The sequence below is a fragment of the Anarrhichthys ocellatus genome, unplaced genomic scaffold (genome assembly GCF_004355925.1).
Source record: "Anarrhichthys ocellatus isolate YVR2014 unplaced genomic scaffold, GSC_Weel_1.0 scaffold8, whole genome shotgun sequence".
NCBI classification, from domain to species: domain Eukaryota; kingdom Metazoa; phylum Chordata; class Actinopteri; order Perciformes; family Anarhichadidae; genus Anarrhichthys; species Anarrhichthys ocellatus.
The window spans coordinates 5,382,650-5,408,358 of record NW_022280038.1 but is presented as its reverse complement, the minus strand read 5'-3'; the positions used below and the strand labels follow the sequence as shown (position 1 = coordinate 5,408,358).

The 25,709-nt window shown below is 44.8% G+C and overlaps 1 protein-coding gene across 7 annotated transcripts; it reads right to left on the bottom strand.

Annotated features, from left to right (window-relative positions):
* Positions 1 to 2,689: 2,689 nt before the first annotated feature.
* sema6d (semaphorin 6D) lies at positions 2,690 to 24,954 on the bottom strand. 7 transcript variants are annotated; one of them, XM_031848382.1, is made up of 20 exons: positions 24,709 to 24,953; positions 18,339 to 18,510; positions 17,671 to 17,782; positions 16,490 to 16,550; positions 16,220 to 16,282; positions 16,019 to 16,120; positions 15,741 to 15,831; positions 15,380 to 15,499; positions 14,955 to 15,043; positions 13,950 to 14,167; positions 13,728 to 13,859; positions 13,010 to 13,165; positions 12,404 to 12,574; positions 11,927 to 12,067; positions 11,621 to 11,698; positions 11,446 to 11,504; positions 10,799 to 10,855; positions 10,124 to 10,306; positions 8,088 to 8,329; positions 5,387 to 7,968 (listed from the first exon to the last, which is right to left on the bottom strand). In XM_031848382.1, the coding sequence occupies exons 2-20, from the start codon at positions 18,460 to 18,462 to the stop codon at positions 6,838 to 6,840; spliced, it is 3,330 nt and encodes a 1,109-aa protein (XP_031704242.1). In that variant the 5' UTR covers positions 18,463 to 18,510; positions 24,709 to 24,953; the 3' UTR covers positions 5,387 to 6,837. The 7 variants fall into 7 exon arrangements, with proteins under 7 accessions (XP_031704249.1, XP_031704242.1, XP_031704243.1 ...); XM_031848383.1 differs by lacking the exon at positions 24,709 to 24,953 and adding an exon at positions 23,755 to 24,700; XM_031848386.1 differs by lacking the exon at positions 10,124 to 10,306.
* Positions 24,955 to 25,709: the final 755 nt, after the last annotated feature.

Sequence of the window (25,709 nt, the reverse complement as noted above, 5' to 3'; positions counted from 1 at the left end):
ACTGTTCTCTATCTGTGTCTCCTGACTCTTTCTCTCAGACGGGCCCTGTATCAGTAGGTTGATGCTATGCATGGTAATACTGAATGCCGCGAGTCTAGATTCAATACTTTGTCGTTCAACCTAATTTCACATAGTACTGCCTTTACCAAGTTTAGAGGGAAAGTTTGAAAGTTAATTATCCAACATATTTCCCAGCAGTGGGTGGTATCTTTGAAAGGTATCTGTGATGTCATAGATGTGTTCAGGCTGCCAGCAGTGATCAAATGTTTACCACGGAAAAACTCAAGTTAAAACCAAATTTTTAGTAACATTCAATAACTACAAATTTAATTAATCGCAAACAAAGCTAGAATAACTCTGTCCAATGCTCGTCTTCACTTAACATTACATCCACTGTCTCAGCCTGCAAGAATAGAGCAGCAGACATTATGAAAAATTTAAATTAAAGTTAAATTAAATCAACTTTTTCTCCCCTAAGATTAGCATAGGCAGTGCTAACAAGCTGAGCGCCGAGGTTGTTAATGGGTATAAATTGGCACAACTTATAAATATATGTTGGATATATTTTGACCTCATGTAACACAAAGCTCTTGTGCACTGTAGCTCTCTTACTTTGGGGATACATATCACTAACACATTAGCCTACTCGCTAACATGTCAACATTTCACTTTATCGTAATAACAGTATGCTTATGTTCAGATGTCCTGTGATGTCATGTCACCGGGATATCTTTATAAACAGTGACAGGGCAGGTTAACGACACACTCTATGCTGTCAGATGTAAATGTTTTAAACAGAAGGACAATTTTATGAATTGAATGAAGTTACACCTTTTGCATGTTTAGTTTACTACAGTGTCATGTATTGCAGCTGACAATCAGCCTGTGCTTCTCCTGCCTCTTCAGTGTTGTGTGTGTGATTAAGACGTTAAAATGAAACTTATTACAGTAAATATAGAGCTTAATTACCTTATTGAGGTATGATTTAATTGAAAGAAGGCAAGTATGGTGGTGTGTTCCGGTGCAGGTGAGAAACAAGATTAAAAAAAAAATCATTATTCTAATAGTGCACAATTTGTTAACTCGAGGCAGCAGAGCTGTGTTTGGACTGCAAGAAAGCAATAAAGAAAACTGATGAGTAACACCGTTGATGTTCTATTTTTTCTTAAAATAATTTCTGGACTTCATTGGATAATATAATGCATTGCCTTTGTTGACTCAGCATAATTATTTCCTTATGTCTCCCTTTCCACACGCCTCCTTAACAATAATGTCTCGTGATAAAACACAGGTGGCAGTGCAGATGCAGGCATAAAAAGAGGTTGTCGTGTCATTTTCCAGAGGTTATCTTGGAACGCAGCAGCCATTCACCGCAGGGAGATCTCAGCAGCCATTATATAATATAGCAAAGAATTAAAATCTCTGCAGCCTAGTTCTTTCCCTCCTGCCATCTCTCTCACTGTCTCTCTTTGTGGTGTCAAAGCAGTTGATTGCAGAACTTTGCTAAAACTCAGTTTTGGAGAACTGGGTAAAGTCCCTTTACTGTATGTGCTTTTTCTCTCTCTCATGAAGCTGTTTTGTTTATAGTTTTATCTTCAAACCAAATGTCTGTATGTGCTCATAAAGGCTACTCGTCCCTTCCTGTCTGCACTTCCATTGCTCATATTTCAACAATCCCTTTCTCTTCCTTGCTTTTGTTTGCCTGCCTTTTAAGTCACTTTTCAAAGCAATGTGTGCCATTAGCCAACTGTCAATGTAAGGGTGCTTGGCACATGGATTAGACTTTGATGGCTTTTCCCCAACTGTAGAGGCTGTACCGCAAAAGCACACTGCAAAACTTTTTTTTCAATCCAACTCAATTTCGGCTTCTTCCCTGTCATTTAATTCCGCTTTCAAATGAAGCATTGCACGGACACTCCGTCAGATTTTAGTACATCAGAGAGGGAGAGCACATGTACTTGCTAAAGCCTACAAAGAAACCCTTTAATCACCTTTCCATGACCGAGGCTTGTAAATGTAATTGCTGGTTTCACCTCCAGGCTTTTAAGAAAAGAGGACAGGAAGGAGTACAGATGGATGATTTTCAGTCTAATCACCATCCTTAAATATCTAAAGTAAGGCTGCAGAGAAAGCGGAGCACAAAGCCGAGGAAAGGACCGAATCCCTCTCTCTGTGTTAGTATGTACTCTGTACTGTGTCTTTCTGCATCTGCTCGTGAGATAAAAGCACATTTTACTTTGTACTTCAGCAATTTACTTTCATCCTCCTGCATCTACTAAACGAGTAGCCTCGCTGTGTTCCACTTACACTAACTAAGAGATGGGGTTTTTTTTCAGCATCTGCTTCCTCTGTCCCTTATGAAGTGAAATAAACACACACCCTCACACACACACACACACACACACGTGCAGAGACACACACATACACGTCAGTATGACAACAAACGCATGCTTTTTGTCCGGGAACAGTCAGTGCTAGTAATGAGGCTAAGTGTGGCCAGGCGGACGGACAAGTGAATGAAACAGCTACAGAATCATTGGATGTGTTTGGTTTGCCTCCACTAATTCAAAGAGACCATCTGATAAATTGAGAGGATGGGATGTACATCAGAATAGCAAGAGGCGCCTCTTTGTTGTTCCCCATTCCCAACCAAATCACACCCCAACCCCTGTTAGAACACCCAGAGGGGAGAATGTTTCCCTTGTGTGTGTGTGTGTGTGTGTGTGTGTGTAAGAGAGAGAGAGAGAGAGAGCTGGGTTGCTAGGAGGTGTGAGTTTTCAGGAGGTCCTGTTGAAAGCAAATGAAGGAGCACTTGTGTCAACATTCTGATGGCAGCGATGAGCCACAAAAGCCTCCCGGCCAAAGGGCTGCAGAACCTCCCCTGCAGAAAAGCAGGAGGCGCGCTCTCAGAGCCCTCCTGCTCTTCTTCTTTCAGTCAGATTGAAAAACCTTTTTCTTTCAATCTTGATATTTGACTGCTAATGTCTACCACGGTTGTTGACTTGAGCTTCTGCAGGACGTTAGCATTTAAAATGATGATTATGATTGATGGTCAAAAGTTGTTTGTGATGTTTTATAAGATCGTTTTCGAACCATTTTTTGCTTTAATTGATAGTAAACTGAGAAAAGGCAAACAGGAAATGTGGGGAGGAGAAAGAGGGGGGATGACATGCAACAAAGGTCCCCGGCTGGACTGAAACCGGGGTTGTTGCTGTTATGTGGTATGCGTTTTTAGACCGCCAAGCCACCATGGCATCCCGTGTATGTGATTTGGACATCTGCCTTCTTGTTGTCATGTTTTGACACAAAAATCCTATTTTTATGATGTATCTTTCTGCTTGTTTCAGTATTTGTGTGAACTTTATGTGAATGGCTATGAGAAGTTCAGTACTACAGCATGTGCATGCGTACGTCTTTTAGATTATTTATCATTCTGCAGATCGGAAACGCATGAAAAGTGACTCTCCTTCAACCAACCATCACTCCTTTTTCTACTCTTTGTTGTTGAAAGCTGATCTTATCACAAGGTTATCAGTGCGTGACATCATGTGTTGGATGTTTACGCTGCATGCATCTCAATGTATGCATTCTTCCACAGCTCATTGATAGCTCAGATCTTATGCCTTGAGGAGTAGTTAGTCCAGATGGTCGGTGTCACGACGAGGAACATGCTACTTTGGAAACTTTCCCACATGCTATCTGGTGTGGTTGACTCTGCGCTGGCCTCAAACTTCAAAACAACCCAGCTCTAAAAATAGTCTGAGGCTCTTAATCATTCGGCCGACTCTTAGTGTCTCAGATAGTCATCTTACAGAACTCAGCCAGGACACATTACCCACCCAAGTCATGCTGTAAGTACCGAATGCATCTCATGGCTCTTAGGCTGAGTTCAAAGGACACCGAGCATCTGACTATTAGCTCTTTGCAGGTCCCCGTCATGCCCTCTCACACCAGAAACACATGACATAACATAAGGAGCCGACTTCTGAAACCCAACCAGGCTAAATTACATGTCGTCAACATGAAAAAAAACCCCAAGACCACTCTTTCTGTGCCATAATGTTTTATTTCAACTATACATGCCGTGTTAAAAAAATCAACAAAAAATATCATGAAACAAAGACCATCATTATTATTTACACATTCACAGTACAACTTTACAACATATCTACACGCTGAAATACTCTGGAGATCATATATACAGCTGGCCTGGCATCACCATGTTGCACAGTATTCAAATCAAAATGACATGACAAAATCCGGTTCTTCTGCACACACACAGAGCTCAGACTGGAATATAAAGGCTTCAATTTAGATTGCAACAGAAAGACCCCGTTCATATCGCAATGTACAAGGCAGTTGAGCGTTGTATGTTGAGTGTGTATGTTTGTGTTGTCGAGTGTGCAGGGGTCGAGTAGAAAAGAGAGCCCAAAACACTGGTAAGATGACAGGCAGAAAGTCTTTACATACAATCATCACTTGTAAACAAAATGTGGCTTTGGGTTAAACAGGCAACTGACCCTCGGATAGGATTGCAGATGTCACCCCAAATAATGTACCCAAGAGAAATGATCCCTCAGTCGGCACTACTGACCAATAGAAACAATTCCTGTCACTGCGATCCTGGGGGGATTACGGATTCTGTGTGACCACCGCCCATGGCTTTCATGTGAACACTGTGTTAATACATTGGCTGTGGGCAGGATGTGCTGCGTGGAGCCGACTGCTCCACTGTGCAAGATCTAACCACCCTACATCCCATTGTCAAGGAAATACATTCACCGCATGGCACCTCTATGTGGTGGATTAACACCATTCTTTTCAACACCGGCAGTAAAGGAAAATAATTGATTTATACCCCAAATAAATGTTTTCACTGTGCTATGCTAAATGCTATCACAAGTGGAGTGCCTGTCAGTCAATTTCTTTTCCGCATCACTTCGGTTTGTGATTTTCCAACACATCCTGCTGATTTTCAAAATGCTTAGTAGAAAAATTGTTGATATAGTATGACAATAACATACAGAGGACTAATTGACATTGCCAATATTATATACTGTAGTAACTCATTTTGTGAATAAGGCACACAATGCACAGATTCAGGTTCACTTGCCTAAAAATATTTATACTCATTTATAGTATTTAAGTATATACAGGATCTTGTCATTCCCAGCATGACTCATTTGGACACATTGATAAATTGTTGTGTTGATTGTACACTGGCCACTCTCGGGGAAGCTGCACAGGGAATACGGGCTGCAGAACCAGCACGGCAGATGACAGAGGTGTTACATCCATGTATTGTTCTAGGGTCAGTTTAATATACCTTTTTAATAGCATTAATGTAGAAGGACAATTCTAGTGTTATCGTATTAGGGGACACACAAGTTTAACGGAACAGAAGTGCCCTGAAATGTTGAATTCATATACACGGGCTTAACCATTGGTGTTGCTTTAGTGTCGTATGGTAAGATCTTTAAATAACACAGTAAAACATTATAAAGGCAAATCATTTTGTTCAAAATTAATTTATAGAATGAGATGAGAAATGTATGTTTTTTTCTTAATACCATTGCTACATAAAGAAAGAAGTCTCCTGAACCACCAGTATAATTCCTACAAAGGGGCAGTGGAGGTTAGGGGAGTTTTCAGTACTGGAGAGAAGCATTTTTTCCAATATATCAGATTTAACAGTGTGTTTGGTTGCTGAAAACTGTACTTCTTGGCCTCTGCAATATAACACGCACGCGCACACACACTCACTCACTCACAAACAAGCAGGCAGATGTGCACACCCATATCAAGGGCTATCCCAGTCTGGTAGAGAAAAAAATGCATCCAAGACAAACGCCACTGTCTAAAACCAATAGCAGCAAATACTAAATAAAATTTCCAAGTGAGTTACAGAGTCCCTGTCCCAGCATGACCAACTTCACTTCATCTTAACCTAATTACCAAAAACACTACAGAGTGACACAAAAATACGAGTTAATCTCAGTTCAGATGGGTCAGAAAAGACCAAAGATGTGATAATATTATTGAAATGAGACAGTGACTTAGGTCTTAAGTTGCATCCTCTGGCATGTGGCCACTCTTGATAAACAAGTGTGAAGGCTTAATAAGTGTACTGCCTGTACACAAATCTGCTTTCCAATCAACCAACACACACAATCACATTCATTTGCACTCCTTTTCTCTGTTCGCTTGCTGCTTGATTCAGCTGTCCACGGTCATATGTATCTTAAGCAACACACACACACACACACACACACACACACACACACACACACTCTTATCATTTTTGGATTTCCCTCTCCGCTGCCCCCGGCCATCCTACCAACAAAGGCCTACTTCTCCTCTTTGTTCAGTTCACATTAGTGGGAAGACAGTGCTCAAGGGCAGTGACAAATGAGACCCATTCTTCAAGTATTCCACGGCTTTAAACCCAGCACTCCACACACAGACGCTGTAGCGGTCCCAGCTGGTGTCCTAAACCTCGTACCTAATATTAGAACGGGAGACACCCAAGCCCAGATACAATGGAGAGCAGCAGATTCACCACTGTCCACTGTTCATATCCTGTGGCTACCGTGACAAGGGAGGGAGATGGAGATGTAGGGAGCAAAAAAAAGCCCCAAGGAGTATCTTTGGCCACGTGTGATTTTCCCTTTTTCAGCGTGAGTGAATGTGCATATCATTTAAAGGGCGAACATACCTCAAGTCGATACACAAACACACACTAGGCCCTACCCCATCTGTAGCCCCTTCCCCCAAGCCCTCGGGGCTCAAAGCTTTACAGTCGAGGCCAAGAGCTCACTCAGAAGTGTCCATGCTCTTTTAATAACTGTACTTGTTGACCACTCGCATCTGTGGAGTCTGTGGTGAAAACCCATTGGGTTTAGGGGGCACATCTGGCTTTAGCGATGGGGTCCGTTGAAGCCCTGTGCGAGGGAGTGAGCCATACCCACTGTAGCTCTGTCGGGGAACAGAAGATGGGTGGGCTGAGTGCATTCCCGCCCCCATCACTCCGCCTTGGGAGTCAAGTCTGGAGGGGGGTGTTGGGGGCATGTAACCCCCTCTGTTCATACTGTGTTGGCGAGACACAGACACCCCCATGGTTACCCCATTTGGCGAGGTGGATAAGGAGTGCCTGTGAGAGGCACTCCGGTGGAGTTGATACCCCCCTCTTTGCCTCTCCAGGGTGCCCCCTGTGCTCAGGCTGCCCGTTGGCGTTGTGGGGGTGCTGGGCAGGGGTACATCAACCCTCTTGGTGGGGCTGTGCCTCGGCAGGGAGGAGGAGGGGGAGTACAGGGAAGCTTCACGGCTGGGCACCTTGGGGGGTAATTCAGTCAGTTCCTCCATGGGCTCCAGAGTGAGCTGTTGCCTTGGCCGAGGCCCCGATCCCTCTTGAAGAATGGCCTTGGGGTTGGCCACTGAGTCATTAAGGTGTTTTAAAAGGTCATTTAGGGTATTTCTAGCATCCACAGACCTTTTCGGGTCTTTCCTACTTCCCTTAGAGTCTGGGTTCCTCGGCTTCCTTTCAGACGAATGTGGCAGTGTATCATCTCCATTGTCAAGGTTAGAGTGGTCATGTGTGGCATTGGGCAGGACAACCGCACTTGGGATGTGGGAGTGTCCCAAGGCGAGGTGAGGGTGGTTGGAGTTGGAGTTAGGAGGAGCACCAGCAGAAGAAAGAAGGAACTGAGGACTCTTGGCTGATGAGTTGGACTCCTTACAAGGTCTGCTGGCCTTTGTGTGAGCCCTCTCCCACTGGTTATTGATGGGCTGCAGGCTTTTCTGCTGAAGCACAGGGGTGGACTCGGGTGTAGGCAGGGCAGCCAGCTCAGGGGGCTGACAGCCGTCCCGCAAGATCATGGTCTTGGTGTCTCCGTTGGGTGAATTCAGGTCTTTGCCGTTGCTCAGCAGATTGGTGTACATCTTAGGAGAATCAATGTTGGTCTGGTACTCCTAAGAATGTGACAATACAAAATCAAAAGAGTAAGATTAGACACAGTTTCACATATCTTGTTCAATCACTCATCTCAACAAAATGTGATACATCATTGGAGCTGGTTTTATGGCTGTACCTTTACAGGGCTGTCAAAGAGGCCATTGAGCTTGATAAAGCTTCCAGTGGAGTCGGAGCAGGACGGTGCAGACTCTGCATCCTTGTGGACACGTCTTGGCTTACGGAGGAATGAGTCTCGGTAGAAGAAAACAATCAGACCAGCCAGGAGGGCACCCATGAGAAACGCAGCAAACACGCAGGTGATGAGGATGTTCATGTGGACCATCTGGTTGGTCTCACCTGCTCGGATATCCCACACTCCTAAAAGAACATCGAAGCATTGTTTAACCCCCTGGTGAAAAGAATCAAAGTGCTAAGTGAAGCACCCCTCCCCGTTTCACAGCAGAAACGTACATGTTTGTGTGAGAACACCTCCATGCATGAGTTTCTGATTTTACACCTCCCCACATACAAGGATCCAGTCAACCATAACTATTGACACATTCCTATTCATCTCAAACCCAGATGAAGAAGAAGAAATGGTGAAAATTGGCAGAAGCTGTTAGGTACCCACATCCATTTCACCATCTATGAAAAGCAGTGCTATGTTAGTTCAGAAGGGAAGACTTAAAGTGTTGCCTTGATCCACGTTCCACTAGTGGCTTTCTGTCATGCGTCTAACCGCTACCAAAGGGTTAGGAGTGCACTGTGATGAAGAGCCAAATCAATCTGTTGGTACAAGAGCAAGACCCAGCAGGAAGTTGTTCAGAGGAAAGAGAAGCAGCTCTTGCTGCTCTACTGGAAGTTTGTTAGTAACCACAGACATTAAAAGAGTTAGTCATCCACCGTGCGGCCAAAATAGTGTTGTTGCAAAGCAGGCCCAGTCAATGATCTACCAGCCGGGGTAAAGTGTTTCTAGAGCTAGGGTGCGGTCGAAAAGTCCCTTTTGCTTCGGAAGGTTCCTAACTGAGTGAAATGAAACCGAAGTATCGATGATAAGAGCTGTTCGAATTCTCTAAATGCTAAGGAAAGCTTAGCTCCTTTAGCATAGGAAACACTAGATTTTCCTTTAGCAAAGAAAAAGAAGATAATGCCGTCCCGCAATTCCCTGCGGCAGGAACATTTAAACTGACCATTCGGCCGTCCATGAAAACAGACGATATTCCTATCTTGCACAGGTTTACCAATTATTTTCATGCATTCATTAACTAATGTGATTCATGTTGATAAATGAATAATCCTTTCGTTTTATTTGGTATGTATTTTTTTACTTCGAACATGTAACAAATGAGTAAATTTAAAAAAAGAATACGAAATATAATGAAAAGTAAATATAGCAAACTGTCATTCTCTATAAAAACAAAAACAAGCTAGGCCTATGCTAGATTATTTATATTGTTAAAAAGCTAAATATTTTTCACACACCCCGAGTGAAGCAGCCCAAAGAAGCTCCGTATATAGCCTGTATGCATAATAATAGATTTCGCCAGGTCATGTTTTAGTTGCGCTTTTTGTAATTTCGTCATAGCAGACCTACGTCAGTGACATCTGCCGTCGCATCATAATTGTGTAGCTTAGTGAAAGTGTAGTCGCATTCTCTAAGCACCACGGTGGTCTTTTCCCAACTCCTCATGAATTCTCCTTGCGATCTTTCCTTGACATTTTCCATCGAGATTTTTGGACTTTTCGACTGCAGCCCTAGCGTTAAAAAAATCTATACTGGCAGAGACACAAGCTAAATCCAAACAAAAGATTTGAAAGAAAACGTTATGAGAACAGTGAGTGTAGGGTTTAATGATTAGAAAACTAGGATTAAATATGTTAAAAGAAAGAAAGAACCTAAGGAAATGTGAAAGAAAGAAAACAATAATAACATAAAAATATAATGTGTATAGCAAAATATATTATGTATGAAAATGAATTTGAAAAAGAGACTAAATTAAAATCTGCCATGTTATCTAACGGAAACACTAAATAGCTGCCAATGTGTGCATGTGTGCGTTTGCTTATGTGAGGCTATGTGTAGATTCACATTTGTGTGGCTTAGTGAAAGTTGTTGGCAGCTATCAGATCCGACTCATTGCAGCATGTTGGCTGCCTCCCTGCGGGCCTTACCCTCTTGGCCCCCTGGGATAGAGTCTAAAGGATGGGAGGTGGCTGGGTCATCCTGCAGCGCAAGGTCTGAGCCGTAGAGCTCTGGACCAGGCCCAGAGCTGGGGCTCTGAGTGGGTATGAGTACGGGGGGGTCTATGGGCCCACTGGGGTGGACTGTGACTGGTGGTGATGAAAACTCCATGTCTGTGGTGACAAACAAATTGTTAACAAACTGTGCAGACGTGGGTAAAGCATACTGTTATCGTCCCGGTTAGTTGGCATGGGCATTGCGGAATTTTTTAAGGTTAGGGAATAAACCTTATCACAGTTCACATTCACAGACCAATGAAAGCACATTTTTTTGTTTAGACAATTTGGAGGGGGAAAAGGGAGGGGATACAGCGGTTCAAGGACAAGTCGGTACACAACAGTAAGGATGCCAACGAATGGTGGGTGGGCATGCAAGAGAGAGGAGGAACAGGAAGTGATGAATGAAAAGGAGGACTTGAATCTGTGCTGAGATAGAGCACCGATGTCGCCTATGAGTCTGTTGTTTGTGACGATGAGAATGAAGCAGGTGATTAGCATTCGGGAGGTGTTTGGTGAGAAAAGATGAATGGTGGTAGTGCTGGAAAGACAGGGTTGGAGATGCTGAACTCAAGGAAAGAAACCATTTGAGTAAAAGATCAAACTAACCAGAGGTAGGGTCGCCAAATGATTTGTAATCTGGCGCTGATGTAGTGCCCAAAAACGCTAAAAGAATTAAAAGGACAAGAAATCAGTATAAAGGAATTCAGGAGTAAAAACATAAATTCCTAAGAGACACTAAGAGTGCAGTTTATTTGGTTTAATAATATAGATATAAAGCACCCGCTAGCAGTGTCCTTTTCTCACTGGAGTCAGTGGAGGCCCTCTGGTTCTGATCAATACCGAGGTTCAGCCGGGGTCATGTTTAGTTGGTACAAATGAAGGAAAAGGCGTTTTGCCATAAAATCACCAAAGGCACATTTTCTGGCCATCGGAAATCTTCAGACCTCCACCATTTGCACCGGCTCAACATGACCCATACTTGTACATGTCCATGTTTCTGCCTCACAGGTGGCATAAGTTACAGGTGGCCATGTACTGTATGCAAATGTTTGTGTTAATACTGCACATAGACTTATGTAGGGGCAAGTTACTGGAGTGGTTACTGGTGTGAGTGTGCAGGCTCATGGTGTGTGTGGGGATGAGTTTGTGTGCATGTATGTGTCAGTTTACGTGTGTGTGTGTGTGTGTGTGTGTGTGTGTTTGTTAGCATGTGTCTTAGGATAGACGGCATGGCATGGAGATGAGATTCGTACCGTTGCAGTCTCCCAGGTGGGCAGTGTTTCCCAATTCAATGTCTTGCTCATATCCAGTCCTAAAAAGAGAGCAAAGAAGAGATGGAGGGATTAATCAGAGTTGCAAAAATTCTTTACCTCATTTTGTCATCTATAATATTTGCACTTTATATCATAGGCTGAGGCATGAACTCACAAAACACCAGGCTGTATCCTCTCACAGGCCCCATGAGGCACCCAGCCACAGTAGGGATCCCTTGATGCAATGCAGGACCTGGAGCCATACAAAAACACACCATCAGAACACCGGGTTTAATCATTCTGGGAAGTGCACTATAATCATTTGTGACTGACTGAACATTAACCAAAAGGCATAAGATGAAGCTGTTATCATTCCCTTTTATGGCATTTACTGAAACACAAAACAATAAAGTCACAAACCTAGGACCGGCGGTACAGAGTGCATTTTAACCCCCTACGTGTGCATCAGCGCGTCACTTACTTGTGGCAGGACGAATGCCTTTCACAGCGACTCAGGGGAATTCGGATGACACAGCTTGAAAAGGCGACATACAGGCTGTGTGCCTCTTTGTCCACGTGCAGCGAGAGGACACGCTTGTCATCCTCATGGTTAGACAGGCACCTGGGACGGGAAGAGAGAAACCCGATCAGAGGTTTATCAGATAAGTCTGTCTACTGTTTCAGTCTCAGTAGATTTAATCACTTGTTAGGTGGAGGAGTCGCATGAGCTTTCTCTCACAGTTTAACCTCTAACACACCCCGTGGGGCATGCCCTCGTCCACAAATAAGCACAAAAAAGACATCAGACTCATACTGTGCATGCACAGAAAGCCGACTGACGCGGCCATCTGTGCCAGGATGCTTCACTTTAGGAGTTGCTGACTCCTCGGTCAGAAGGGGAAGAGAAATGGAGAAGAGAGGCAGAAAGAGAGAGGGTGAAAATTGAGTATATTCATACTTGGCCCCGTTGAAGACATCTATCTCCTCCAGAAGCAGGCTGTCATTCAGAGACACAGAGGTCTTGGCCAAAACCTTGAGGACAACCCCAGACTCGGCCCCGATGAACACCACTGTGTGGTTCTTGTGAGGTCCTGCTTCATTGTCCACAGCCAGCGCTGTCAGTCTGTACCTTCACACACAGCAGAGGAGCATGTGTTAGTCACAGTGGGGGGCATCCCATTCAAAACAGGAGAGTCCATTTTGAATAAATGAATCGCTTCGGCTCTTACACAGTAAATTAAGAGACGCGTCAATATTGATATCTCCTTGTGTGACACAAATGGGTATTGAGCCTCAATACTTTTTGAGTGCTGTTCTGAAGGTGTCTGTAGCATTGAGTATTGAACGCCTGCTTGGTCAAGATTGTGTTTGTTTATTCTTAATGACATTATAAGATAGCTTTGTTAATTTGATAGTATTTTACTTGGGCGAAGTTCTTGGAGAGTTTCTTGTGATAAGACAGTATTAAACAAAGTTTTGCATATTGCGGTAAAACATACAAATTAATTTGTTCTTAAAAACTAAGGTCCTAAAAAAGGTATCAGAAACGGAGGTATTGCCATACCTGACGCGAGTCTTGGTGAACCACGGCTCATCCCCAATAGAAGGCACAGCTGTGTCCATGAGGGGGTGGGACTTGATGAACTGCAGGGTATCGTCCGGGAACTCGATGGAGCTCTTTAGGGATGCAGCTGGACCATGACCTGCACAGCTCCCGGGTCTAGGATGAAGGGTGCACACGAAGAGAGAGCCAAAGGTCAAAGATCAGCCTATACGATCACACACCGGGGAGTAATAAAAGCGTGTATTGAAATGGGTGAAAAGTGCAACGAGAGGGTGGGGGGAGAGGAGCAGGTGCTTATTAGGATCACAAAAAGGCCTCAGCTGGCAACATAAAATATACATATGCATGGTTATCCTCCATTAATGATTTACCGGGGTAATGAGGTGCTTCGTGGACAAACCCTGCCCTGTGTTTTGGACACAGGGCAGGGCTGCAACTATACGTGCTGACTGTAAACAGGTTAAATATGCAACGCGTCTAATTATGCCAAATTAATAATTTAATCATCAGCAGATGGTGAATGTGTGTGCTGGGTCAAAGCTAATAACTTGGTCCCTTACTGGTGAAAAAGATTTGATGTCTGTTTAACCCGTACAAAGAAGGGTTTAGAAAATAGGAAAGAAATGTCAGGTGTTAAACAGCTGCGGAGTCAAGCGCCACCTGCTCAAGGTTTAGAATTTGTAAATTCTCTTGGGGAGAAGAAAATTATAATCCGTACCGAGGTCTGGGCAGCTTCTCCTCTGGAAATGGAGTCCACACGGAGTCGGGAGTCTTCTGCTCTTTGAACCGTCCCATGAATACCGTCTCTATGTCGGCCATGGAGAAGGCACACACTGCTGACCCTGGGATACTGAGGAGAAAGACATACATCAATGTAACCTCCACGTATGACTCCTGAATTTCATATTTGCCTTAACAGCCAACAGCAGCCGGGGCTCACCTGTTCATCTGTGTGGTGAACACACCCACCACCGAGGGTTCTCCGTTGATGTTGATGATGTCAGTGATGGACTGAAGCACGTCGAAGTAGAAGAAGGACTCCCCTGGCACCGAGCAATTGAGCCTTGCCTTCACGAAAGATGTCCAGTGCTTCTCCAGCACCCGCTGCGACCCACCGACGTCGTTCTTACAGATCCGGGCCACGCGGGAATACACAACCTGCGAGGTGCAGGGGTTTAAGAGAGAGGCGAGGGGAAGAGGAAGGCAGCTGAGTGAACGTCACTAAAAACACTTCAACATGCTGAATAAAACATCTCCATCCTGTAGCAAACACACGCCCCCATCTTTAACTTTGTGTGCGGAGATTTTTCACCCTGACTGGAGCAAACGTCTAAAAATAGAACATCCCATTGGCTTCGACTGGCCCGATACAGCGCCATGTGAATGTGTGTTTGATTGCACTTATTACCAAGGCTTAGAGTATGAATGAAGTGTGTGAAGCGGTTGGTTTTAATTATTCACCAGTGCAAACCTCCATCAGAGGCCAGGTGTCACCCAAGCATTAGTAGGGTTGAAATATTTATTGGCTGGTGGTTGATGGAGGATGCCGGCTTCCTGCGGCTCGGCCAGACCGGCTCAGGATGAGGCATGGATGGTAAAAATCTGAAGTTGGCCTCAAACGTAGAGCCTCCTAATGCCCTCTGCACGTGTCGTAGGTAGTGGCAGACACAGAGCGCACATCTCCGGGAGACAAATCCTCTCACTGTGTAATGGTTTTACATTAATAGAACATTCCCAGCAAACACTGGCTGTTGAAATTCCTCATGTACTCTAATGCGATGCACTGTCATCGCCTGAATGGGCCCCATTACCACTGGGGCCATTTGTGGCAGAAACGCACGCACTGAGGGGGGTGTAAGCCTTTTTTTTTATGTGGATAAAGGAGAGCATACTGTATCCGTGTGGAATATGTAATGCATTATAAACGGCAGGTGCGCTGTCTTACCTTGCCCAGATTGCTGTGCTCGACCGCAATCTCCCGGTAGAAAAAGTACACATAATTCCCATACTCTGCTGCGTGCAGGAAATGAGGTTCTGAGGGTGACACAGAAGCAGAGAGTTGAAGTGTATTTCTGCACCGTCACCACCACTGTGCATGTTGAATATTTCAGGGATTTGTACAAGGCTGTAGATGACTGGGGGTGACCCAGATTTCCTGGGAGAGAACGGGCCATATCCCCGTGGAGCTTCGCGAGGCAGAAGAGCTCTTTATCAATCTAAAAACAGCTCTGACAGCCACGTACATGCAGACACCATGCGAAGGCACCATGGACATTTAGATAGCTGTCAGGCGGACACGCGTTTCTCCGGGAAGGAGAAGGAGAGAGAAAAAAAATCAAGATTGAGAGTGATGAAGAGGCAATCGCTTACCTTTCAGCCATTTGGAGTCGTATTTGATGGTCCTCAGGGCTGATCCATCACCCATACTGCGATAGATGACAGAATCACTGGCCTGGAAGTCAGCTACAGTGGCCGAATACAGCTTCCCCTCTGAAAAAAAGCGACACAAAACAAGGAGTACAGTCACCAGAAAGTAGGATACACTGCTTGTCAATGCTGTGTTGTTTCTCTTCTTTTTAAAAGGCTTGATTAGCTACGGCGTTATCGCTGCAGGCACAGTTTTACTGTGGCAAAGACACAGAGGTGATAATGAGAGCGCGAGTAGGAACCCATTAGTTCTTCTCTGGAAGGACTAACTATGTGCAGAGGCGTGTGTGTGTTTGAACCGTACCAGCGAAAAGGGCAACGTTGGTTTGCTTGGAATCAAATGGGCATCGTGCCAGTCCATTGATCTCCTCTCCATCAAACTCAAGGTTATCCAGCTGAAGGGAACACAACAATCAACCGAAACTTTAAACATGTTTTTGTCGAGGGACACAGCGAGAACAAACCCACATAGAAAAACACAAGTCAAACAGGGCCGAGTCAAATTTATTTAGCAAGAAAATAAAACTCAAATTACTGAAAGTGCACATCTGAGCATGCGAGGCCCTGGCACTGGATACTGACCCTGTAGTATCTGCACATGGGGTTGAAGCCGTTGGTACCGCAGATGAACACCAGGTCGTCGTTTCTGGGAACCAGCACTTTGATGAAGTTGTGGCACTCGTCCTGAAAAACGGACACACACAACAGGGGACAGCGTGTTTAGAGGCAGCTAGCTCCGCTTCTCACAAACCCTCTGTCTGGGAATGGCCCTTTTATACGTACTCTGTGTTTTCCCTTGACGGCACAGGTGTCTCTGTCAGATTGGCCCGATCGCCATGTTAGCTTCTGTGAAAAACAGCATGGGAGCATTAGACGCAAGCACGGCACACTACTAACACACATACGCTCGCACACACACTCACTCACTCGTGCACACGCACACTGTCCTCCCTTTTCCACTCTCTCATTTTACAACCTATCCAGTTGGTGATGAATGGCTCTGTATTTTCTCCAGAGCCCTTTTAGTGTGTGTGTGGATTGAGAGAATCTTACCCTGTAAGGAATGATCTCATTCCTGTAGGATTCTCTCAGACTGACCAGGTACACCTGATCTCTGTGGACAGACAGCAACAAAACACACAGCTCAGTGACACAGCACAACCATTGCTACAACACATTTTCAATGTTTTCTTTTTTTAAAGATAAAAAATCTGGGGCTTTATCGGTGTCGTTTTCTAATATTAATAAAAGCGTAAAAATTCTGATTCAAAATGAATTCAGGTCTCGACTTAAAAATACCATTTTCAACACATCTATGTGGTTTAGTCTTTTCTTGTTTTCACATTCTTAGAGGGACTCTTATGCATAATCAGCAACTCATTTACATTGTTTCCCCAATTATTCTCTTTATTAGCCATTATGAATATATTTCGATGCACGGTACTTGTCACTAGATGATGTCATTTACTGGGAACTATGCTTTCAGCCTCTTCTTCTACTTTTTGGTTCGCAGTAATATAAAATCCTAGGGAAATGAGTTTAAACCAATTTCTCTGGGTAGATTTCTGTCAGAACCTGAAAATATTCACATTCTAATGTCTATTATGTGAACAACAAACAGGGTGTTGATGCACAGTGAATTGTTTTTGTGAAACTGCCTGTTATATGAAAACCTGGCTGTCCTCTCTGCTGTTCCATTTTACATGACGACCACTTATTGTGTTGATTATACGTCGGTTATAAAAAATGTAATAAAACAATGAGAATCCAATTCCATCAACCCGTAGAGAACAACATTTTGCTTCACGTTTAGTGAAAACATCTGACTACCCCAAACTGGCAAAAGGAGGATCCACCTGAAAACAGAGATGCATGTGGCGGTGATTACAGGGGCTCCAGAGGTGGGAGTTTTATACTGGAGATGTCGAGCTGATTTCCTGCTACAATATTAGTGCTGGCGGTCAGAGTATTCTCATGGCCCATAAATACCAAAAAAAGACATGTAAAGATGCCGAGAAATCCCTGACGGAGCGTGAGGCCGGCATGATAGACGCCCTTTCTCGATCAATACCGGCCATATACGTACATCAGATGCAGGCCCAGAAGCAACAGATCCAATAACACTAAGAGCCTTTTCCCCCCCTTTATGCCACTGTTTACCTGCCAAGGAGTGACTGAGTGTATTGGTGGGGGGGATGTGTGAAAGAGATAATGTGTATGTGTGTTGAGTTTACCTGCCAGCGATGAACAGAGTGTCCTGTATCTTGGTCATCAGCTGAAAGTCAAGGCGATGCTGCGACTCGTTGCCAGAGGGCCTGCCTCTGAACACAGGGTACCGCCGTGCAACTGTGAAGACATCACACACGCACACACGCTGTTAGCGGGGAAACTCGCGGTAGAAGCTGACACTCTTGCACGGAAAACACACACACACCTCTTGCTACTTTTAACTGTACTGGTCTGATTAGAAAGACATATGCTGTGTGTGTGTGTGTGTGTGTGTGTGTGTGTGTGCTTTATACAAATCCTGCTGCAATTACGGTGTAAAGGTCTACGGTATGTTGTGTATAATTATATCTGTGTGTCATTGTGTTTTGTTTGCACGTTGGATAATGGCTGCCTGTGTCAGCACATCTCTCTGTTGTTCCAGTACATCACGGAGATGAGAATGAAATCCACTTAATGCTACAGCTGACCATGGAGCAGATTGATTTTATTACTATGAATATCGCATGCGAGCATCTGAACTGCTGACACGGCTAGAAAAGGGAGTCTGCCGGTGTTTGTTTCTCGTTTCTCCTGGAGTGAGTAAAAAGTGTATGTTTGAGGATCCGTGGTGACTTTTTCAGTGACGTCGCAGTAATTGTAACCGCCGAGCTCGTTTGCGTGCGTGTATACTCACAGTGTGCGTCAACGACGTCGAGGGGCACGGTGTCCTCGGGGAAGCTGACTGCGAGGAGAGTGCGTGAGGCTGTCAGCAGCAGCAGCAGCAGCTCACTGAGCAGAAGCACAGCTCTCTGGCCCATGGCTGCTCACAGACGACACTTCCTGTTTCACTCTAGTGGAGGTGTTACCTGCGAACACACACAAAATGCATGCTTTTATTGCTTAACACATGCCATGTCATATTTAACCTTCTGTGAGTGAAACAACAATGGAAAAAGGGGAAGAATTCCCGCAGCAAAGTTTTTCCCTTTTCTCGCCGATGCCCGCCACGCTGGTGAAATACAAACATAAGGCTTGCGTAACGCCCTCTCGTGCTTATTGATGACTGAGCTCTCAGCGGCAGAGCTTGGCGTTTCCCCTCTTCCTCTCGCTGCATCTGCTGTCTATGGGAAGGTCAGCCAAGTGACCGGTGGGGTGTCACCGTGTGTGTTGGATGCAGCGGAAGTCCACACTGTTAGAAATGTGTTGGGCCTGCTGTCTCTGTACATCTGTGCTCCCATTGGTTTGTCCTGGGCCAGGCTCAGCGCCAATCAGCACATTGCAACTTCATCACCATCACTAGTGTAGCCTCTGCTCTGACCTTAGCTGACTTCTATTAGCGCTCTGTTGGCTGTTATCGCTCGTGCCTTTCCTCGGGGCGGGTGAGCGTTATTGCAGTGTAGGGCTTCACTGAGCTTAGTCTTTCGGAGGATCAAGTCATATACAGTTGTTTTCACGTGGTAGTATTTTTTGGTGGATACTAGTTTGTACTGCATCTGATTGTAGACATGATACAGCAGCAACTACATTGGTAATAATTTATTGTGGGAGTGGAAGGAGTTTAGTGTGTATGTTAGTGCACGGAGGAGTGCTTTAGAGACAGACTGTGTCTGTGCATATTAATGATCGGTGTACATTCAAATATTTATAAGGCAAACAAATTATTCATGCAGGCAAAGCCTGAACGGATATAAACAATTTACCGGCAGACGTCACACAGGCAGAGGGATGGATTAGTTGGGAGCCCACTGTGACACACACACACACACACACACACACACACACACACAGCTGCACATACATAATCACCCCTTCAAATGGTGTAATGCAAAGACTGATGCATGTGCACGCACACAGACACACACACACACACACACACACACACACACACACAAACACACACACAGTATTGACTCCTTTTTCAATTAGCCCCAAAGCACACCTGCTCCAGTGCTGTCTGTGGGCCTTGCCTGCCAAGCCATTAGTGATTTGATTGATCCACACAGGAAGCACAGCAGATCAGCAGCCAGAAAAAGGCAGTCTATGGACTTGACTATATCCCTGTAGCCATGTGAGGACTTTTTAACTCACAATCTGGTCACTTTCATCTCGTAAATGGCTGGAAATATATATATATATTTTTTTAATCTTTCCAAACACTTTTTGTTTACGTCACTAAATGAACTGTAACACACACAGTCGTCAAGTAGAAAACTAGGTGACATGAGGCGTTTAAAGGCATCTGCATGACAGCCTTTTGTCAGTGTTTGTGGATTACATGGGCTAATACACACATTGGCTGCACTGCCTTAGAGGCTACATGTTGATATAAAGTGCACAGTGTGTTTTCCAGGCATTAATAATCCAATTTTGGGCTGAACAGTTCCTGTACAATGATGTGTCACTAAAAAGAATGAATGCGGCGGAGATGGAAGCGGAGCAATACCCGCGTGTTTTAGTCATCAACAATGTGTAATCATGGCTATTCAGCACTCTGTGGGATGCCGAGGCCTTTGAAAGAGCAATGTCGTTATGACTAAGTAATGCAAGCCTAGACAAGAAAACACTTCATCTCAATTAGTCCACTTAATAGTTAAATTACGGGTTTGGTTTTTTGACGAAATAGAAAGATTGAATCCGGGCCTATATCTCCCTATAACTGAAAACATCAATGATGCTGGCACAGTCACTATCATCTAATCTAGATACAAATGCATCTCTGGACACAAACAATCTACAGATCTATGCACACAGGCTCCCACATCATTACAGAAGGACATCTGTCAGCAACTTCATCTAAACGACAAATGATGACACTGCTCTGCAGAGAGAGACAGTGGTGTTTCTTTAAAAGCATAGCAGCTTATTGTTTTTACGACCAGGTTCAGACGCTCTCACACCATGAAATGTGCTCTATGAAAACCCAAGCAATAAATTGACAAATTCCTGGGAGAAGCCAGGGACAGGAATAGATACCAAACGTATAATAATAGAAAAGAAAGTGGAGCCATGAAAGGTAAATAAACCAAGCTGCACATTTCAATTCTATAGTGCTATCATACAAGCTGCAGGCTGTGCTTCCAGTCCGAACTGTGTTCACATGTAAATCATTTCCTCGGTTGTCAGAGTTTTGAGTCCTGCTCTATATCCCCTCTTCTTAAGCACACACCGCTTTTTTCCCCCAGCCATTGCCCCTCTGTAAAAAATTCAGGAGAAAAACACTCCCAACGAGAGGCAGAAGCTCAGTTCCCATCTCCCATGATTCCTTGCATGGTAATAGCCACGCCGTGGAGGCGAAGGCTTTCCTCCGAAACTTTAATGTAAAACAGAAACAGGAGACATCCAGAGGTCAGCGATCTAAAATTACTTCTCAATCTCTAGTGAGCCCAGTATGTTTTCTATTGACTATGCCTTTGCGCTCTCTGTTTCCTGCCCTCCAGTGTGTGCGTGTGTGTGTGTGTGTGTGTGTGTGTGTGTGTGCATACACACACACACACATATATGTGCCTCAACAAGCCTAGAGATGCTGGGCTTGTCACGCAACTCGGTCCCATTTAGCCTTGCCTCTCTCTACCTCTGTTATTACAGGCTTTTCAATGTCCTACAACCACGCACTCTCCCTGCTGATGTTGTTGGCTCAGGCCCATGGTGTTAAACACGGGGAGGGGGAGAAGAGGAGGGGGTCTGGTGGATTGCTATTTCTGCTGATGGTGGGTCTGTAGCCCAATTCTGGTAGTTACAGTTGAAATTTAGTGTTCCAAGCTTTAGGTTCTAAGCTGCTAGGCTTGTCATCTTGCGCCACACTGATCTGTAAACCTAACAGCACAGGGAATCAGATAGCCCAGGAGTTTCGTTTCAGGCATTTTTACTCTTCACGCTTGGCGTATGTCTGTCTAAATCTGTGCGTGCGCGTCCAAAACTGGATGCGTCCTATAACACGGTCTTCTCAACTCTCAACTGCTCTGAGAAAGTAATCAAGAAGCAGCCACACAGGAGAGTGAGTCAGCCAGATGATTAGAGCAGCCGCCACACGGGCCCAGAAATGATTACTACTCCTTTTTCCCACTTCAATAATAACCACTGGCCCTAATCGCGTGCTATTTGCCTAAGGATCACTTCTGAGGGGCTTGGTCAGACTTGTTGCTTCAGAGGCTTGGCAGAAGGAGAGGGCTGTGCCACCCTAAACCGTGCTTCCCTCCCTTTCTTCTCCACCTCGGATAGAGGCGGAGTGAAACAGGAGAAAGGCTGTTCTCAGCAGTAGTTCTGCTATAGTAGAGCACAAAAGGGGCCGAGCTGCAGGTGTGACCAGGAAACAAAGGGGGCTTTGGGCAAGTCAACACAATAGAGCCCCACCCCCGGTCAGTGGACCTACATTCGGGAGAGCTGTTCTGGGGCTCCTAAAAGGGGGTTCTGGGGGGGGAACAAAGCAAACTATAAAAAACATACTGACTCCAAATGCTGCGCACTGGGTCAAACTTGTATCTCTCAAACCAATTTAGCATCGAACAATCTGGTTCCAAAGCAGCAGTTTAGGGCAACCATAAGGCACACGGTGGAAAGGGTTAACACTGATCAATGTATGGTTCAATGGTGGTTGTTCCGGGGTTACAGCCGGCTGTCGCGGGGGTTAACGGGGATCGTTCTGGTCGCTGGGTTCTGACCCCGTGGCCGGTGAGGTGAAGTGAGGCGCAGCAGCCAGCTGTGCTGCCAACTAACCCTCGGCTGGTTCGGACGTTCGACCTGGCCGGAGTGTGGTGCTCCTGCCAATATCACGTTTGTAGGTTCCAGTAACTAAGCTGAGGTTCTCCTCTCTCTGACGCTCCAGAGTTTAATGGAAATGTACACATCTGTGGGCTTTACACAGATCTGCTCTGTTTTTACATCTGTAAAGGGACTGCCGTGGTATGCGAGAATAGCATCAATACAATTTGTGCACTTTTTTGTTATTTTTTGAAAGAATTAATTTAGCACAGCAGACTACTTTAGATTAAGCCCAAATGCTTCATCTCCCTTTGCTCATTTACTTCATTCAGCCAAATTTCCTTAAATAATGAGACACAGCAGAACAATTCCTAAAATGACTCTACTCCCACTTAAATACCTCCTTATGAATCAAATGAACCAGTCTAATTATCTCTGTCTTTAACTCATTATTCTTCTGTTTCTCTTCCTTCAGTCCGGGGTAATTTTTCAAGTTTTTTGCTTGGAGATCTTCTGCTCCTTTTGCGCACACAATCCATGCAGCAGCCCTGGCTCTAATGCGAGCATTGTGCGGACTGGGGCGTAAAGGCATTCAAGGTTTATCCGTGGTGAATCTTTTCAGACCCCTTTAGTCCACATGTAGGACTCATACAAAAGACAACAAAGACGCGGGGGACAGCGGTGGAGTGACAACTGTGATGGGGCTGCGTTTAACTGCCTCCACGGCACTTAATGCAGGCGCAGGGCTGGGCTCTCGCGCTGCTCTGCCTCCCAAAAAAAGGGTTACGAGCGCTTCTCCAATTTATTATCCAATATAAGAATACCATAATGAAATTGGGAATACATTAAATAGATTAAAGGCATCCGCGAGAGAGCAGTAAACAACCTTCAAGTCAAACTGAACGTCCTACTCGTCTTTTATTGTTGAATATTGGCCAGCATGCTCCGTACAATCACGTCCTTTACTCCGTTAAGTTGATTTTTATGAAGTCAAAATGTCAGAAAACACTTTATTTTTATAAATATATGCCTTTTGAATAATTAACTCAACTCGGAACAATACACAACAGAAGAGGTGAGATATTGTGACTGCAATTGTAGGAAAATACGGACACTTCTCTGCGTGAGAGATCTGTTAAAGACCAACACTGGCCTGGCTCTGATTTTACTCTCGATGCATCATAATATATGCGAACATCTATGTTTAAAATTGGAATATTTTTACTTTGAAATCCAAGTACTTGGTTCCCTTGTATAGATTCTGTTCACAGAGTAGCTCTCCGGGTCGCAGAACACAGTGATGTGTCCCTTTTTTAATCCAAATGTCCGTCTTAATAAAAGCTGCAGCACTGAGTGTGTCCAAGAAATAAAATTCACTATATCAATAATTGAAAACCATCGAGGACACCTACCTTGCGTGTCCGAATTCACTCGTGAGTGGGGCACTCCGACTGAATATCATACTCCTTTGGTAATCCATTTAAGAGCAAACACCCAGCATGTAATATTCCTGTCATTTTAAGCTCCATGCGGACCCCACTTTTCTCTTTTTTTGATCCAGTTGCGCACAGATTTCAGCTCCGCTCGCCACAAACGAGCATTTTGACTGGCTGCTCTGTCTCCGTCCCCGGGCCCCTGCGCTCTGATGACTGATCTTCAAAGCTGTGCCACGACCACACAAGCCCCCCCCCCCCCTCCCTCTTACACCGATACACCAGCCCCCTTCCACTACCATTAACTTTGGAAACCAGAGGGAATAGACATAAACATTAACGACGCGCTATCCTCACTATAGGCGCGCTCTGACTTCATGTCCACTCATTGATTTAACGCTGATTAAAGATAATGGAGGGCGTGTGGACTGACGGAGAGCATGATATCGCGCATATCCACCGGAATAAAAGAAAAACAAATGTACACAACGCTTATTTCTGTGCTTGTTTATCCCAGTAGCTCACTCACTTTTCGCTTCACCAGTTTGATGCGTGCAACTCAAATAACCTAATGTAATAAAGATTTCTGAGAAGCTGTCCAGCAAATAAAGAGGTGACTTTAGATGTGGTTTACCCTCCGTTACACCGCTTTAGGAGCGCTGGAAAAACCGCTTCGGAGCAGAGCAGGACAGATAAACGGTGTCGGTCGCGAAAGGAATGAATGAACAGTAAATCGCATCAAAGCATTAGTAAAAATAGTCAGGGCTCGAACTATTTCTGTCCTGCAACCATCGGTTTTGCAGCGCGACATAGAGACGTGGTCAGAAGAAATATTTAGTATCCCAGCAAAGACTTCTCTCTAGTTTTCCCCCTCGACTTTCACTGCGTAATGCGGCGCAACAAAGTAAATCCACGGAGCGGCGAGAAACTCACCTCATCTGAATTGCTTATTTTGTATCCTTTTGTGTGGCTGTAATCCCCCAGGAAATATGTATTGTGCGCGTCGTAGTGAACCAACTTCTCCTGGCTGAGAGAAAAACAAACTAATGCACGGCAAATGGTGTAATTCGACCCGTGCTAAATCAATCCATCCAGCGAGAGAGAGCCACAGCCTACCAATAAGCAGCGCTCTCGCTCCAGTCCCTCCCCCCACCGACCATCTCTCCTCACTTTGGTTCGGGCTCCGCTCTGGCTTCCTTCCTTTCTTTCCTAGAGCCCAGAGAGAATGAAAACAGCGACCCCTCCCCTCCCTCACAGTTCTCCTCCTGTGTGACCCCGTATTGCACCCCCCCCCCTTCCCCTCCATTCTGTTAAACCCCATCCCCCAACTCCAAGTCAGCAAGAGCGCCTAGTAAAAATCATTTCAGCTGAGTTGTGGCTGCTTAGTAAAACACAGCTTTAGAAATGTTTGGATTTGAGAGGGTGATGGTTAAAGCACACATTTTCTCCTTCAGCTAAGCCTCCTGCAACTGTTTTTTTCTGTTAAGAAATATGAAACGGAGTAGAGTAAAAGTGTAAGTCATATAACTCCACAAACTCATACGTCATGTATTCCAGCAAACGGCTATAACTTCTTAATGTACCATAAATATGTTACAAATGGTACACTGCAAATATTATTGTGCACTAGAAACACAAATAAAAAAAACAAAACTTTTTTAGTTTGAGCTACTTCCATTCACAGCGTTAGGCGATCTACATGTGTGTGTACACTTCAGTGTGAGTGCGTGTTCCCCGTATGCACGTGAAGCTCAAGTCGTCATCGAAAGTGTCAGGTCGTTTCCAACCAGGTCTGCAAGGCCGGACAATGGAGGCCCATTTGCACCCCATTAGAAAAGCAGGTTAGCAGATGTGTGAGAATCCGTCCCAAGCGAACATCCTCACTCCCACACACACACACACACACACACACACACACACACACACACACACAC

Coding starts and splice junctions, on each gene's coding strand:
- sema6d (XM_031848382.1), bottom strand. CDS start 18,462: ATGGGCCAGAGAGCTGTGCTTCTGCTCAGTGAGCTGCTGCTGCTGCTG. Junction 17,783..18,338: donor CGACGTCGTTGACGCACACT/GTGAGTATACAC, acceptor ATGTCTTCACAG/TTGCACGGCGGTACCCTGTG. Junction 14,168..14,954: donor AGCACAGCAATCTGGGCAAG/GTAAGACAGCGC, acceptor TGCACCTCGCAG/GTTGTGTATTCCCGCGTGGC.